Source organism: Cygnus atratus, chromosome 1 (genome assembly GCF_013377495.2).
Source record: "Cygnus atratus isolate AKBS03 ecotype Queensland, Australia chromosome 1, CAtr_DNAZoo_HiC_assembly, whole genome shotgun sequence".
Lineage (NCBI taxonomy): Eukaryota > Metazoa > Chordata > Aves > Anseriformes > Anatidae > Cygnus > Cygnus atratus.
The window spans coordinates 178,699,382-178,715,943 of record NC_066362.1 but is presented as its reverse complement, the minus strand read 5'-3'; the positions used below and the strand labels follow the sequence as shown (position 1 = coordinate 178,715,943).

Sequence of the window (16,562 nt, the reverse complement as noted above, 5' to 3'; positions counted from 1 at the left end):
GTATTTTTGAAAGTTTGATGCACTTTGTACAACAGCTTCACTTACCACCTTTTACCTCTCTAATAAATGGCATTTAAACTTTTTGCAATAAGAATGTGCCATACAATTTTTACAGGAAAAATTATCTTTCTTACTCTCCTGCTGCCAAGTCTGTAAGTTTACATCATACTTGGAACAAATATGAACTGACTTTTTGACTGTTTTATTTCCTAGTCAGGAGACCTCATGTTATGACTAGGGGAGGGTGACGTAGGAAATCTTGAGTCTGCGGTTGGAAAATAATAACTTTGCAATTAAAGCTTGTCAAATTTGAGAGGTTTTGGTTAAGTAGAGTTTGCCAGTGCAGTTTTTATTTCCATGAACAGTTAATTCAAGTTTGTTAAAAAGTTACTGCTTTAGTTAGGTGTTACAAAACATCACTGGATTTCCTAACATGTGGGAACTCATCTTTTATCTCGATACATCACTATTAGGAAGTCGGACTAGAAGCTCCCAGGTGGATGGTCACAGCAGTAGTGGAAACTACCATGATAGCTGGGAATCAAGGAGTAGCTACCCTGATCGAGATCGCTATGATAGTCGAGACCAAGCAAGAGATTCCTCCTTCGAAAGAAGACATAGTGAACGGGACAGGCGTGACAACAGAGAAAGAGGTATTTTAATGTATATTTTTACACACACGTATATACGTAGTTTAAAGTATATGTATGAATGTGTTTCTCTCTCATTCCTTCCCACTACTAATTCATAAATAACTGCACACTGACGCTAGTCCTATCCTTGATGTGAGTTAACTTTGTTAGTACAGGTAGCCAATACAGATAGCAGTGATCATGGAAAGCGTGTGCAAGACTGTTCTTTTAGTCATAGTGTGCAAGATGTCAAACTTTTGCACCTGAAAGAGTTTGCTGTTGTTTCTGAGGAACTTACTACCAACTGCCACTATGGAGAATAATTGTATTGCTCACCAATCAAGACAATAGGAGGAATCAAGCAAATAAAAATAGTATGGAAATGAAAGGATAAGCTGTGAAGAATGAATACAAAACTAAAATGATTTTTTTCCTATCTTAAGAAGAGAGTTTTGGAAGGGAAAGGTGTGTTGCAGCTGTTGTTCACCTTCAGTTTTTCAGAGGAATGTTTTGTATACTACTTTGTGAAATGTTTTTTGGCTCACTGAAATGTCTGTTGTCACCTGTTCTTGTGAAAGGTTAGATTCTCTCATGTCTTCAAGGCACGATTTCAATAAACCCAATCTCCAGACTTCCTTTTTCTTGTCAGCTGAAAAACCCTGCAGTCTGAATGTGTCCTGGAAGGTTGGCTCTTGCAGACTAGCTTTTGCTTCTTCCACCTCCAAACCTCCAGTAAATGCTAAATACCTTATCATGTAATTTGTACTTTCCATATCATACTAAGTTTTTGATTTTAAAAAACCAACAACTTGGAAGTAATAACATGTTATCATAACAAGGTCGTGTAAGAAGTGTTGACGATCCATGTTCAGTTGTCTAATATACTTACAGGCATCTTAATTCATGCAAGAGTTGTGTGTAGATGTTTTGTCACCCAAAACTGACACAATAAACAGGTGTTACAGAACTTTTGTATAAAACCTACTACTTGGTATGCACAATAAATCATATTATAAAGTTACAGGCACCATTAAAAGAAGATGAAACCTATTCATGGAACCATTTGCTTAGTCTGATAATTTAAATCTGTAAAAAAAAAGAAGCGCTACATCTATGACAGAAACGTTATTCGAGTTTGCTTTTAATTTTACCTGGTAGCAGGGGAGCATTAAGTCATTGTTAATTCACTCAGAGATTAAAATTGATTAAACTAATGGAAATGCATGTTTTATTGACTTAGTCCTGTTCAAGCTCTGTCTGCTTATCCCTGGTGGGCATGGTCTCAATTTACAAGGAAGTACACTCAGCATCAGAGTAATGGACCTAAAAATACCAACCTCTATTCATGCAGTTCTTGTTCTTTTGTATAATGCTTTGAATATATATTTTGAAAGAAGCTTTACTGGTCTGTTCCTGTTCAAATGCTACAAATGTTAGCATAAAAATTGTTATAAAGTAGTCAAAATTTATATAAATATTCCAAAAATAACTAACAGAGTGCAGCCAAATTTAGCATTAAGTCTGTGGAGAATAAATGCCCTTAGATAAACCGTCTTCACTATCTTTCTGGATCAGTTGTTTTCTGTATGAATATCATTTTCTCCATGACCCTAGCCTACTGTCTGAACACTGAAAAACTCTCCTTATGTGAATGCATATGAAAACTTACAGCAGTTATGCTTCCTGTAGCTAATCCTCATCTCTCCCTTTCTCTTGGATTTGGTTGTGTATTTCTATGCAGGGATCTCTTCTTCTGTGAGGAGATAGGCCAGTATTTCTTATAACACCTAGTAAAGTTACAGGAAAATAAACAATGTGAGTTCTTAGAAACTTGTGACTCTTAATTTTTGGAAGTGAAATTTTCTTATGGAAGTCTTGATGCTTGGTTTTCATATGTATGTCATTCTGAGCTTTCCAAGATCCTGTACTAGATTTTAATGATTCAGTAATACAATAGTAATGGCTAAGGTTCTAAGGCAGTATAATTATCTTTTGAAGCCATTCAGAAATGCCCAGTAGAAAATAAATAGTGACTTTTCTCTAAACTAAGGAAAGCTCCCTCCTGAAATACTGGAAAAATATTTCAGAACTACAGGGAGCTGTTTTTCAGTTGATTCAAACCTATAGCTAGATTACCAAAACACCAAGTCATTGGTGTTTTATTAGTGTAGTGGAAGCAGTGTGTATCCCATTAATATTTGGTAATCAAACTTGCTTCTCTTCACAGATCAGAGAGCAAGCTCACCAGTACGACATCAAGGACGAGGTGATGACCTCGAGCGGGATGAAAGACGAGAAGAGCGAAGGGTAGATCGCAGTGATGATAGGAGAGATGAAAGGGCCCGAGAGAGGGAGAGAGAAAGAGAGCGGGATCGAGAGAGGGAGAGAGAAAGAGACCGGGAACGGGAAAGGGAGAAGGAGAGGGAGTTGGAACGAGATCGTGCTCGGGAACGGGAGAGAGAGCGGGAGCGAGACAAAGATAGGGACCGTGAGCGCGATCGAGACAGGGACCATGACAGGGAAAGGGAACGAGAAAGGGAGAGAGAAAAGGAGCGAGAGAGGGAGAGGGAGGAGCGGGAAAGGGAGCGTGAGCGTGAGAGAGATCGAGAGCGGGAACGAGAAAGGGAGAGAGGTCGAGACAGAGATAAAGAAAGAGAGCGCCAGAGAGACTGGGATGACAAAGAAAAAGGAAGGGATGACCGCAGGGACAAGAGAGAAGATATCAGAGAAGAAAGAAGTTCAAGAGATGTCCATGAAGAAAGAAAATCCAAGTGAGTGGATCTGACTGTTACTTCAATAACATCAATAAAAAACTCTCTTAATATTGATTTCAGTAAGATAGTAAGCAGGGGAGTGTCAAAGGAAGGAGAAGATACCCTGTTTGTGCAGAGGTGTGATCTTGAAGCCTTGTCTCCCCTGCATCTGTGTGGCATATGCTGGTGGCTCCAAAATCAGATTCTAGGCTGTGTACTATGTTGGTGATGTTAGTCTGATGCTCTGCTAATGCAGAATCACGGAACTGCTAAAGTCTGCTTGTTTGGCCTTGGCTTTAATAATGCAGACATTCTTTGAAACCTAATAGGAGGCTGTGGTACCTTTTGAAGTCTCAAGAGTGTGATAGCAACTAACTAGGTCAGGGTTCATGACTGTTCATCAGATTTCTGTGGAACATACATTGCCCTTTGCACTATTGAATTTTCAACACCAGAAGGCTACCAGTGAAGGCATCAACAATATCTCAAGTAAATGTGTGGTGCTTCTTTTGTTTTATCGGTACGGCACTGATTCTCTTTTTTTTTTTTTTTTCCATTTAGTACAATAAAATTCTCATTGTGACATCAGTAATGAGCAAATCAGTGTTGTCCTGAATGGCTGCTTTGCCTAGAAATAATTAGTAGCTTTTGTGTGAGAGAAGTATGGAATCCTGTAAATCATCCAGTACAGAGTCTTCCCAGTCCCTCATGGGGAGAAGTGAGCAAGCGTCTGGCTTAGCTGCCAGCTAGGGTCAACCCACTGCAAGGATCATTGCCATAGGAAAAAAGTGATTGTAATTGCCTTCTGTACTTTTTTTGTTTAAAAAATAAAAAATAGCTGTCCTAAGTGTTTAAGTTTTAGTTTTAAGGTATAATATATATATGACAAGACAAATACTTTTGGAAGTTTTGAAATAACAGCTTAGAAAACTACAAAACTTCCTAGCATCCTTAGATCTTCTCTATGAGGTGTTTACACTTGAGGGATTGTATTGATGATAAACTCAATTACTGAAGGTTTTCTTCAAAGAATACTCAAGAAATTTGCCTACAAATATTTGTTCCACAGGAAGCGTCACAGAAATGAAAGCAGCCCAAGTCCTCGTCAGTCACCCAAACGTCGCCGTGAGCACTCTCCTGATAGTGATGCTTACAACAGTGGAGATGATAAAAGTAAGTAGTAGTGGGCTCTCTCTGCTGCAGGCAGGATCCAGCTTATCCTCTGCCTATGGAAAATAATCTCTAATCTTAAATAGAAGAGAACACGGAGAGAGTTTTTAAGGGTCCTCTTCCCCTTTCTTATCTGTTAAGGTATATGTTTACCAAAATGGTAGTAGTCTGCTGCTGCTGCAGCAGTTTTAAAAAACAAAAAACACAAACAAAACTTTTGTGTAACTGAAGTGATGGATTTTTGTTTTGATTGATACTTCTTAGCATGCAAAGATACCAAATGTTCACCCTTTCTCCTTTCTGAACAATACAAGTGCATTGTTCTTCCCATTTTGTAGATGAAAAGCACAGACTTCTGAGCCAGGTCGTGCGACCACAGGAATCCCGGTCATTGAGCCCCTCTCATGCTGCAGAAGATAGGCAGAGTCGCTGGAAAGAAGAAGAGCGAAAATCAGACAGAAAGGAAAGTTCCCGGCGTTATGAAGAACCAGAGTTTAAAGAGAGAATTTCTTCAGCAGATAAGCAAAGAGAGCAACCAGATGCTTCAGAAAGCTCCCGGTCTAGGATTCAGGAAAATCTTGGACACCGTCCCTCTGAAGAAAGAGATGCTTCTGATAGAATGCATGATGACAGCAAGAAAAAGTCTAAAATACAGAAAAAGGCCACAAAGAAAAAGAAAGATGATGATAGCGGGGTGGAAAGGTATGCTAATGAATCAACGACCGAGGAAAGCCAGGTCTTTTCACCCAAGAAAGGTCAAAAAAAGAAGAACATAGAGAAAAAGCGGAAGAGGTCCAAGGGTGATTCTGAGGTTTCTGATGAAGAAATTGTTCCACATCATAAAAAGAAGAAAGGCCCAAGAACCCCCCCTGTCACAAAAGAAGAATTGGTTGAAGCACCACCTGAGAAAACTGTGGCAGAAGTCCCCCCAAAAAGAGAAGAGACAACATTTAGTGACTGGTCAGATGAAGACGTTCCTGAACGTGGTGACATTATTGTTCCAGAAAGAAGCACTGAGGACTCCCATAGAAAAAGTCATAGAACGAGGGGAGAAAAGGTGGAAGCCCCTCATGTTACTATAGATGATGGACCACATCGTAAACCCGTGGATCAGAAGCGCAGCAGCAGTCTCGGTAGCAATCGGAGCCATGCCTCAAGCCGACTTCGATCCCCTTCCAATGAGTCAGCTCATCGCAGTGGCGATGACCAGACCGGACGGAAGAGGATCCTGCACAGTACCTCTAGGGACAGGGACAGGGACAGAGAGAAGAAAAGCTTAGAAATCACTGGGGAACGAAAGTCCAGGATTGACCAGTTGAAAAGAGGGGAGCCCAGTCGCAGCACATCTTCAGGTAATAAGATACGTTTTAGCGAGACTGACTTACCACTCTTTATGAAAGTGCAAAGGTACAAATCTCAAATCATTCTTGCATGGCTATATACTCTTTTAATTTTTAATTAGTGTGAAGGGAGAGGGAGGTTCTATGCAATTCATAGTAAAACTGGAGGGAATTAAGATTCCTGGAAGTGTTACTATACTTGAAAAGTTGATCCTCAGTGGGCATGATGATTACCACTTTGTTTACACCAAAATATTCAGTCAGCTTTAGCAGTTCATGCTGTCTAGAGGATAAAGCAATTTGTAGAACAAATGAACCTGAAAGAAAGAGAAAGTCCTTGTGCTAACAGACCATTGAGCCAGTTTTATATAAATAATGTTTTCAAATTTGCTATTAACATTCATTTTGATATGGAAATACTGAAATCTAGGCAAAATTAAAATGCCCTTTGTGGGAGGGAGAGATCCGTTATGATCTCAGGAGCTTTTTCAGCTGAGGGAAATCTTTTATGGTTCTTGTTAGGCATACTCTTGATACATATGGAAATCATCTTTGCTGCAAATCAAAGTAATCACAATGAACTTGTTTTATTTCTGTAGTTCCTATAAAGAAATGGGTAAAATATTTGCTTAAAATATATACACCGTCAATAGAAAATTATCTTCCTCCCAGGGCCATTTGGCTTTCTGTTCTTATCATGGTTACGTGCCTGAAATTATCTTTCTGAATTTATTATATGCTAGCTTTTCAAAAAAAACATATTTTGAAAATAATTTTGAGATGATTCTTTTTTAAAAAAATATATTTTATTGCTTAAATATGTGAGTAAATTATGCACGTTCAGTTAGACTTCTGTAATAGTTGAAGTAGCCACTAAAAATGTTTTCTGGGGAGTGGGAGAAATACCATTATTAATTCTAAGATGATGCTTTTCAGAAGTCCACTTTCATACCAGAATCTTTAAAACACTTTGGTGTAGGAAAATGGTATTAAGTTTATGAGCTGTAGTCATGCCTGTATTTAAAATATTTTATCCAGATCGTCAAGATTCAAGAAGCCACAGTTCAAGAAGAAGTTCTCCTGAATCAGACCGTCAGGTTCATTCCAGATCTGGGTCTTTTGACAGCCGGGAAAGGCTTCAGGAGCGAGATCGACATGACCATGATCGAGAGCGGGAGAGAGAGAGGAGAGAGGCAAGACAGAGAGAATGGGATCGAGATGTTGACAAAGACTGGCCAAGGAGCAGGGAGCGAGAGAGACTCCGAGAACGGGAGAGAGAGAGGGAAAAGAGAAGGGAGCTGGACAGAGAGAGAGACAGACAACTACCCGATACTGCAGAAAGAGAGAGAGACAGAACTGTTGACATTTCCTCTCAAAAAGAATCAACAAAACACAGTGAAGCAAAACTGGACAGAGATCATGAAAAAGAATTTGATGGTGTTTGTCGGGATTCTGCAGCTTCAGAGAAAGAAAGACCAGACAAAGATTTAGGACCTTTACAAGGTTTTGAAGATGGAAATGAGGCTGAAAAGGTGGAGAGTCTAGAAGGTGAGATATTCTGGGAAAGAACCTTCACCGTCAAGTATTTTATTCTTTCCTTTTCGTACAATGCTGAACTGTATTAGAACACTTCGCTACTGAAAGGTGTATTGGCCCCAGCTTCTCTACTGTGGAAGCAGGATAAGGGAGAATTCTGGCAAGCATCTTCTTAATGTTAATTGTGTGAATGTTAGTGTTTCATTTCTAAAGTCTTGAGTCAAAGAGGCATTATGATATGCCTCATAAATGATATAATTTTGCCAAGGTGTAACATTTCTGCATAGGCACTTTGCTGAAACACCAAAGGTTTGATTGCCCTGTTAAACCATTGTAAGATATATTTTTTAGTTAGGAAGTCACAGGTAATGAATGAAAAAAATGAGGGTTGACTTGCTGCTGTTCTTTGGGATTTTTTCTGCAGAGCCCAATTATCATAGAAATGATAGTCTGATTAGTAGATGAAACATATGTATGGCTTGGCACAACAGTCCAAAAATTACTTTACTGAAGTAATCTTATTAAATGTAGCTTCAGTTTGCCGGCTGTAATGGTACTGGGGAAAACACGCCTAGGATTAATAAATAAAGGGCCAAATGCTGACAAATTCACATAGCTTGAGCTTTGCTAGAAGAAAGAGCTTGGGAAGTACATCTAACCTTTATAAAAATGCAAAAAGCAAAAATCTAAATCCAGAGTAAGTGGTGTAAGTTATGGTTATGTTCAGTAAGTAGGGTTTTTTTTGGTGATCGTAGCGTTGTATCCTCTAATAAGAAGGAAGGTGATGTGTAGGATTTGGAATCTGGGGTGTTTGGGATAGTAAAGCCTGAAGTCCGTAGTCTTCAGAAGCAAATTAAGCTTTTGTGGCTTTCCGTAAGATACCAGCACATTGTCTCATCATATCTGCATGCTTAAAAAGAATTATCTTATTGTGGATACTTGTTCATTTGGGCAGTCTGGAGAGGATGAGGAGGGCTGTTTTATTACCTACGATATCTCTTACCTGATTGCTCACAAAACGGTCATTACGGTTGACTAGTACAATTGAGAAAATTCCATTTAAGGAGATTATCTGTGGAGTGGAAACATTTGTCAGAGATAATATTTGGAGCGAGCCTGGGGAAAGTCTGCTCTATCTTGGTACAATGGACAGAATTCATCCATTTTTAAGGAAGAGGAAAGAATGGAGTAGTAAATCTGAGAGTACAGTGTGGTAACTTCAGAAAAGAGTTGGTGAAAGGTTGTTCTTAGGTTTATCTTCTGTTTCAGAGAGGGCCTGTAGCCAAACAGACTTTGAATATTAAATGCGTTCTTAGGTCTAGCCTTTCATCAGACTTCTTATAAGCATCTTAATACATGTTCATTCGTGTATTTTTCAAAGGTTGTGTGTTGCCTGAAAGTGATCATGTGTTATGGTTTTGGTATGTTAGTCTAGGATTCTTTCTTTTTTTTGAAGACAGGCCTTGTAAAATACTAGGTGACAATTTTAGTGAAGCATACTATAAATAGCATATTACTGATCTTCTAAGATGGTAGTGTACTTTATTCTGTTTCATTAATTTATTATTACTCCAGTTTATGTTCCTCCTTTTAGCTATGTTGTGTTAAATCAGAATTAATATAAAATGACATTTCTGCAAAAAAGCAATAAAGGTAGTGATAGTATAATTTAGAAATTATCAACCTGATTTGAAATTCAAAATTGGGAAATTCAATCATTTTTGAATTATGTATTGAGAACTGTAGATTGTTATTTTTAATTGCTTCATACAGTAATTTTTAATGGTTCATCTGTGCCGTCCAAGCATGCAGTCACAGTGAGCTAGCGTACCTGCTAGGTCCGTGTGGAAGCAGAAAATGGATCGTACAGGCAGTCAGTATTTAAAATCACAAGATACAAAATGAAATCTAGTAGAGATTGCCATATTTTTCCTTTTAAAGATGATAGCAAACTAACTCAATAAAATTTCCAGATCTGGTGTGGTAAGGAGGTGTCTGGTATTTATTTGGATCAATGACTGCAGTACATTGTCTAACATAATGTGTGAGGATATAATTACTTAATTATGGTGATGTGTTGAACCTTAATGTGTTTGCTTCAGGAATAGGTTTAAATGATGCCCAAGGTGCTCGATGCTTCCTCCAAAACGCTGCCAGGTGGTCTGAGTAGTTAATTTACACTCTGCTAGCATGTCTTTTACTTGTCTTTTCAATGCTGATTTTTAGATTAGTTGAGGTGACTTTTCTTTTCCTGCAGGTTTTGTAAAGGCAAACAAAAAAAGGTGAGGGGATATCTTAACACAGAGGCAGTTTCTCTTCTGGATAGGGAAGATTGGAGAAAATAGATAAGTCATCCACAGGGGATGACCCTTGTAAATTGTGTCAATTTTGTACTGTGCAACTGATTGCGAGTACCTTGGTGGAGAATCCTAAGGAAGCCTGAATTTTGAGCAGCAGGGTTTGTGAATGCTTCAGTCAGGTCTTTCAGTGCTGGGGGTGAGAGAATACTTTCAGAGGTGCCTTTCATGAACTGCAAGCTGCTACATTTGAGTGTCTTGTGTTTGCTACATGTTTATGCGTGTATCACATGTATCCTTTATGCGTGTATCACATTTATTTACATATAAAAATAGAATTCCTTGCTATACAAATAGAATTGTTTGATTCTATTTGTATGTGCATATAGTATGTTGATGGACAGTGCAACAACGGAATAAATTTGTCATAACGTTCTTCATGCTCTTCTGATTTCCATGAAGAGTCAGAACCATGAGAATAATTGCTTACTTCAGGATATCTCACACCATGTATTTTGGAGTTTTGTTGCTTATTTGTTCTGTCTTTATATTCAGTCTTTAGACTGAATCCTGAGTTAGGATTCATGTGCAAAAGCATCTGGTAGAATTTGTGGTAGTGCTACATAACTATGTATTGGATCATCAACTTACATTTCTTCTGAAGGTGGTCTTCTACAAGCAGCTTGAGTAATACTGCACAAAAAATAATTGACCAAGATGTGTGAAATTCGAACAGCCACTTTGTCGATGAGAGAAATAACTTTGTTTGCATCAGTGAATACCTTTTTTTCATTTTGAATATACACACCCCCAAAATTAACAAGCTCGTTTACTGACCCTGTTTTTTTGTCAGTCTGCTTGAAGCATGTTTGAAAACCAAGAATGATTGCTTTAAAGCTACAGTCTGTATCTGTGTCTGTAGGAGGAGAAGATGAAGCAAAGATTGATGACGTTCAGTCGCTCGGATCTGGTGCTGGAGAATACGAACCGATCAGTGATGATGAACTGGATGAAATTCTGGCAGGTGATGCTGAAAAGAGGGAGGATCAACAAGAGGATGAGAAGATGCCTGGTAAAAGTATAACAAAACCCCTTTATGTTTATTTGAATATAAAGATGAGATCAGTTTGCATGTAAAGCTACTTTGTTCCTTTTCAAAATGTATTGTGATGTACAGTAGTTCTGAATTCAGAGCACTGTTTTTGTGCTCCTCAGTATTTCTTATTTTTTCTGTAATGGTCGGGTATGCCTGTGAAGTATAGAGGTAACTAAAAAGTCCTGGAAACTTTGTTTTGAAGTAATATTTATTACATTGTTTATAGCTAGAAGCAGCAGCTTTGGTTTTATAAATGTTATAAATGAACATAGATGATTACGAATTCTATCCCATTTGGAGCTTATCATTATTTGGAAATGATAATTTTAGGAACAGATTTCTATCCTCGCTTGAATGCTTCCTAAATACACTGGGAAACATGGAATCTTCTAGGTCACCTGGGCTATATGATCAGTGTTCATATTTTATGTAATAAATGTGTACCCACAGTTGTATGGTTATTCAATAACTAATATATGTCATTTCTTTGAAAACAGCAGCATCCAGAGTTGAATTACTAGCTTTTTAAGCATTTAATTTGGACCTATCATAGCATGTTAGTGGTACTGTCACTTCTGTGAACGCCTAAGTGAGTGATCCATCCAAATCTGCTGGCTAAGCAGGGTCCGAGCAGCCTTTCACAAAGTGGTTACAATCAAAGTGAAACAGAATGTTTTTTATTTTAATCCAAGAAGCTTTATATTTTTTAAGAAACTGTACGTACCTTGTCGCCACCAATCAAAGCGAGTTTGAACATTCCTATCTGAAGTGTCTAAAGAACTGTCTTTGAAAACTGCAGAACAATGTTCATCTAATAACGTGTTGCTTTTAGGAGACGGGGATGTCTACAGCATGTGAAATTAGTCAGCTGTGGTGTAGGGGGTGATGATGTGGTAACTCATTTTCTGTCGATGTTTTCGCAGATCCTGTGGATGTTATCGATGTTGATTGGTCCAGTCTTATGCCAAAGCAGCCAAAAGAACCACGGGAGGCTGGGGCTGCGCTCTTAAAATTCACACCAGGTGCCGTTATGTTGAGAGTTGGCATTTCCAAGCGATTGGCAGGACCAGAACTCTTCACCAAAATTAAAGAGACTTGCCAGAGAGTATTAGAAAAACCTAAAGGTAATTGTTTCTGCAGGGTTTAAACTGTCTTTTTGTTCTTAGTAAAGATACTTAATGAAATGGGTGCTAGTTCATTATTCTAGGTTTCCAGGCCATAGAAAGCGTGCACTGAGCACTGTGTAAAAAATTCAGGAATCTAATACAGCTGTATATTAATCAGATTAGTGTTTTAATTCCAGCAGCGTTAGAGAGGTCTTAAATGACTGCCAAAACAACTTTTTTTGTCATAGTGGAATATTCTTTTTTGAGACCATCTTGAATTAATACCAGGCCTGAAGTGTGTTGGCAACATTTGGAGAGGTAATGATCTTCTGCAGTGAATCAGTAGTAACTGTGTGAGGGGAAAAATAGGATTTCTTATTTTCTCTGAAGATTCTCTTACTTGCTTTCTGAAGATCTTCTCCAGAATGCATAGGAAGGAGTTTTTGGTTCAGAATGAAGAACTCAGTGAAATTTGTGTATTATGTAGTAGAAGTGAGAAATTAAGTGAATAGTATGCAGGTGTAGCATTTGGGTCAAAGTAAGTGGGCATGAGACATGCATGATGGATGGAATGGGCAAGAACTAAACCAGTGGTATTCACTGCAGCTGTGTAGGGTAAGTAGGGCTTTTGTGTGAGGGAGAGTACTGATTTTCTCTTTGGCATCCCAGGAACCAGCTGAGCTGCTTGCAAAAATTTAGTTGGCAAAATTGTTACTTAGGTCTATGAAACGTTTGCTCTCTATAAGATCCATATGCAAATTATTCCAGGATCTAAATATGATAAAAGTGTGCCTTATAAAAAACAGTTTCTGTAGAGTCCTTGGTTTTAGGGTATAGGTTTTTGTTTTAACTCTGTAAATTCTAGTTCTTGACATGAAACCGTAGGATATCCTGAGTTGGAGGGCGCCCATAAGGATCATCAAGCCCAAACCATATTTCCAAGAGTGTTGTCCAAACACCCTGCAACAGCACTCTAATTCTTTGCAACATTACTCTTTGTGCAGTTGTCTTGTTAACCTTACAGTAAGATTGCTTTCAAACAGTAGAGAGGGGAAAAATTTAAGTAGCTGATGTAATTGATACACTGTCATATCTTCCTGAGTATGCAAACTGTCTGGCATAGTAAAGCTATGAACTGTGTCTTTCTCTGTTAAGCTTAAATTTTGCTGCATACTTCACCAGGAACTGCATTGCAGAATCCTCCTGGCTATCTAATATATTGCCTGAAATAACCTCAGCAGTCTTTGCATGCTTCTCTAGAAATAACAAAGTCCAGGGGGGTGGTGATAGTAGGAGTCTCTGTAGCACTGTCTCTGGGTTGTCTCAAGCGTGCTCAGATGCAGGAGAACTTTGCTCTGGAGAGGAAGGAAGGCTGAATGCCTCCGTTAATTTCTCCTTAGCGTGTGCAGTCTCTCACTTCTCAAAGTTACTACATGTGGAAGTGCCAGTATGGTTTCAAGTGCGTGCATTTTCTCTGTAATCTGCTGCTAGGTAAGATGATTCCTTGTATAGTGATGACACAGCCACAACGTGGGTATTCTAAAGTAAGGCACAAATTTTGGTGCCCTGAAAAGTGAAGCCGTTGAGCTAGGCTCAATTCAGTGTGTGTTACAGTGGAAATGTAGTGTTTTCACTCTGGATTTCTTCATGGTCATATAATGTCTTTGTTTCCCCATTTTATTCCTGATTCTGGTGTTCACCTTTTTGTTCTTATTTATGGATGAATAGTTCCTGGTAATACTGTGAAATGCAGAAAAAAAAGTGCTCGCTTGTTACTGGGATTTTTGTTTGTGTTCATTTTCTTTGGAAACAAAAATCTGTAGTATGTGATGGAATTGAGATTTGTATCTGACTTTCCCTCATCTGTTGTATGCAGTTGAGGATGAGCATCAAACAGTATTTTGTTGTCAGATATGCTCAGCACCTGGCACCTAGGCAGATCCTACAAGCAGTTTCTGTCAGCTTCGAAGTGGCCTTTTTGTGTCTCACTTGTGGTGCTGGTTGTCTGTTGGGGTTGTCTTGATAAGTTCAGTGCAGTTCTTTAACCTGTCCTTGGTATCTTCTAAATTTTTTTGTTTCTTTTCACCTTCTTTGAAAACTAATCTTACTCAGCTCCATCACAACTTCAGTGGTTTAAAACGGTGTCCTTTCTCTCTCTTGGGTGCGTTCTGCCAAGCTACAGTAGTAGTCTTCGCTTTTAGCTGCTAAATTTTCCCCAGGTTTGCTGGTGTCTGCAGTTAGGCATTCAATTCTCTACTAAAAACCAAGTGCTTTATTAAATACAGAAGATTGGATCGGACTGCTAACTGCATAACTTACCATATTTTTTTTCAATCGTATTGTATCTTCTTATTTATTGTGGAAGGGTTATATGCCAATATACTGCAGTCCCGCCGTATGCACTCTTTTGGTCTTTGTCAACATTTCGTAGAAAAGATGTTACAGAACAAGTCTTGCCTCAGGAGCCATCTTGAAAAGGAACTTTGGTTAACGTGTTCTAGCTGCACACTTTCTTCTGATAAATGTATTAAAGGACTAGTGTTGCTGCTTTAAGTACTATTAGCTAATGGTTTAAGTGAGCCTAAAGGGAGGGAGTAGTTTATTAGCGTCTGTTCAGTTGTTCTCCTGGTTCACCCACCATGGATAAAAGAGTTATGGTGCATGTTTCACTCCTACTTAGCTATACAAACCCTGTTTTAACACTGGTACAGTTATCCTATGCTTTGCAGGGAAGTACAACTTTAAACCACTTTTTGTTAGCACTAGTAAACACCTTTCTTTGTACTTGTCTGATCATGAATGATATCCCCTCTTCTGCATCAGAGCTGTCACTTGATTTTTAGGCATCTTGGTGACTGCTGTCTCAATATTGCTTTCCAGTGCTGCAGCTACATACAAGTGTACCCATGCTTACATTCAGATGGTGATGAATTTGTTCTTTTTTCTACAAACTGCAATACCTTTTTTTTTTTTTTTCCGAAAGCTTGGTATTGTGTAAAAGGCAGAAACACCAACAGTAGAACTTAAGGGAGTTGTTAAATCTCGTGCAGGATTGTTTTAAACTCCAGTAAATTCATATTGCCGTATATTATTGTTCCAAAATACCATGTATTTGTTGATCTTTGTAAATATCATTTCCTTGTAGATGCAGAAAACCTTTTTGAACATGAACTGGGGGCCTTGAACATGGCTGCACTTCTACGAAAAGAAGAGAGAGCGGGTCTGCTTAGTAATCTGGGTCCTTGCTGTAAAGCTCTGTGCTTTAGAAGGGATTCTGCAATTCGTAAGCAGCTAATGAAGAATGAAAAGGCAAGTTGTTCACTTACAGAGCTGGGTTAAAATGTGGAAACAGGCTCTACTGTGCAAAACATTTGTCTAGGGTGGTAATTTTAGTAGTAATTGTTCTGGAGCAGATCTAGAGCTTTAAATAATGGAGAACAGACTTATTGAAATATTCTAGGGTTTTTATGTTTTCATTAAGCTGGGAGATTAATCTAAGATGGAGACTTAAACTATTTCTTATTATGGCATTTAAATTCTGGAAACGCTTTCTGCATTTAGAGAATACGCAATCAAAGTAATTGGTTAAAATACATTTTCAAGGATAATTGTTGAATAATTTTCCTGCTTAAGAGTCCATGTACTTCTATAAGAATTTTAAGATTCTATTCTTGCAAGTTAAAAGAACCTAGATACATTTCTTTTTAAAAGTAAGAGAGATACTTCAGCTATGTCTTACACTACAGTAGGTTTTGTATTCTTGCATGCTAATAGAAAAATCTTCAGTTCTTGAAGATTTTCTAGTGAATATGTATGATTAAACCTGTATTTACTGAGAATACTTGATGTTAATTTCTCAGCTTACATGTTAAAAGCCACTATTTTTGGTTTTTATTTTAATTTCAATAGGGTGCAACAAAACAAGCTTACACGAATCCTGCAGCCATGGACAGTGACTTGTTACGGTTGAGTCTACGGTTATTCAAACGCAAGACTGTGTGCCAAGCTCCAGGGCAAGAAAAGACAGAGGATAGTAAGATTCCACAACCAGCTATCCAGCAAGAAGTGTGTGTGTCTTAAAGCAAATGACCACAGCAGTTCTTTCTAGCTCATATCCCATTACCAGTGTTGGTACTGTCTAGAACTGGTTGTTTGGAAAACAGCTGTAGAAGATGGAAGGAAAGACTCTGTTTGTACACAGAAAGGAATTGGGGATTTTGGATGTGAATAAAAGTGGTAAAAAGTAGACTTCTGTGTGAAGTTCTCTGCAAGTTTTGTAATATGAATCTTACACTAACAAAAACCTGTTTTATGGTGCATCAAGTGTAATAATGTGAAGATGTCTGGTTTTAGCAGTTTATAACTCCAGCCGATATTAAAGTGAAGAAAACTGTCTGTGTGTCTCTTTCCTTATTACGAATGGGTTTCTCCACCACCACCACAGACCCTTCACAGGTGTATGGAATTTCCGAAGTGGCTTGCTTCCTGGGAGTTTGTCTACCTCTGCTTTTCAAATCCCTTTCCTTATTGCAGTAGTCTTTGGTGTGGATCTGGATTTGGACAGAGCTCTAGGTCTTTATCTTTAGCATAGGTTTCCTCTGATAATTTCTGGATGTAAAAATCTAGTATGAG

The 16,562-nt window shown here is 38.4% G+C and overlaps 1 protein-coding gene across 6 annotated transcripts in view; it reads left to right on the top strand.

Moving 5' to 3' along the window:
- The window catches only part of ZC3H13 (zinc finger CCCH-type containing 13), a 48,699-nt gene extending 32,374 nt beyond the window's left edge, over positions 1-16,325 (top strand). For 5 of the 6 annotated variants that reach the window (XM_035553309.2, XM_035553310.2, XM_035553303.2 and 2 more), the window contains 9 exons: positions 474-653; positions 2,860-3,403; positions 4,455-4,558; positions 4,894-5,907; positions 6,934-7,443; positions 10,651-10,806; positions 11,748-11,948; positions 15,076-15,239; positions 15,840-16,325. In XM_035553309.2, coding sequence (XP_035409202.1) covers positions 474-653; positions 2,860-3,403; positions 4,455-4,558; positions 4,894-5,907; positions 6,934-7,443; positions 10,651-10,806; positions 11,748-11,948; positions 15,076-15,239; positions 15,840-16,010 — 3,044 coding nt within the window. In that variant the 3' untranslated portion in view covers positions 16,011-16,325. The remainder of the gene's footprint in view (positions 1-473; positions 654-2,859; positions 3,404-4,454; positions 4,559-4,893; positions 5,908-6,933; positions 7,444-10,650; positions 10,807-11,747; positions 11,949-15,075; positions 15,240-15,839) is intronic. The other variant, XM_035553305.2, reaches the window with a different exon arrangement.
- The last annotated feature ends 237 nt before the right edge of the window (positions 16,326-16,562 follow it).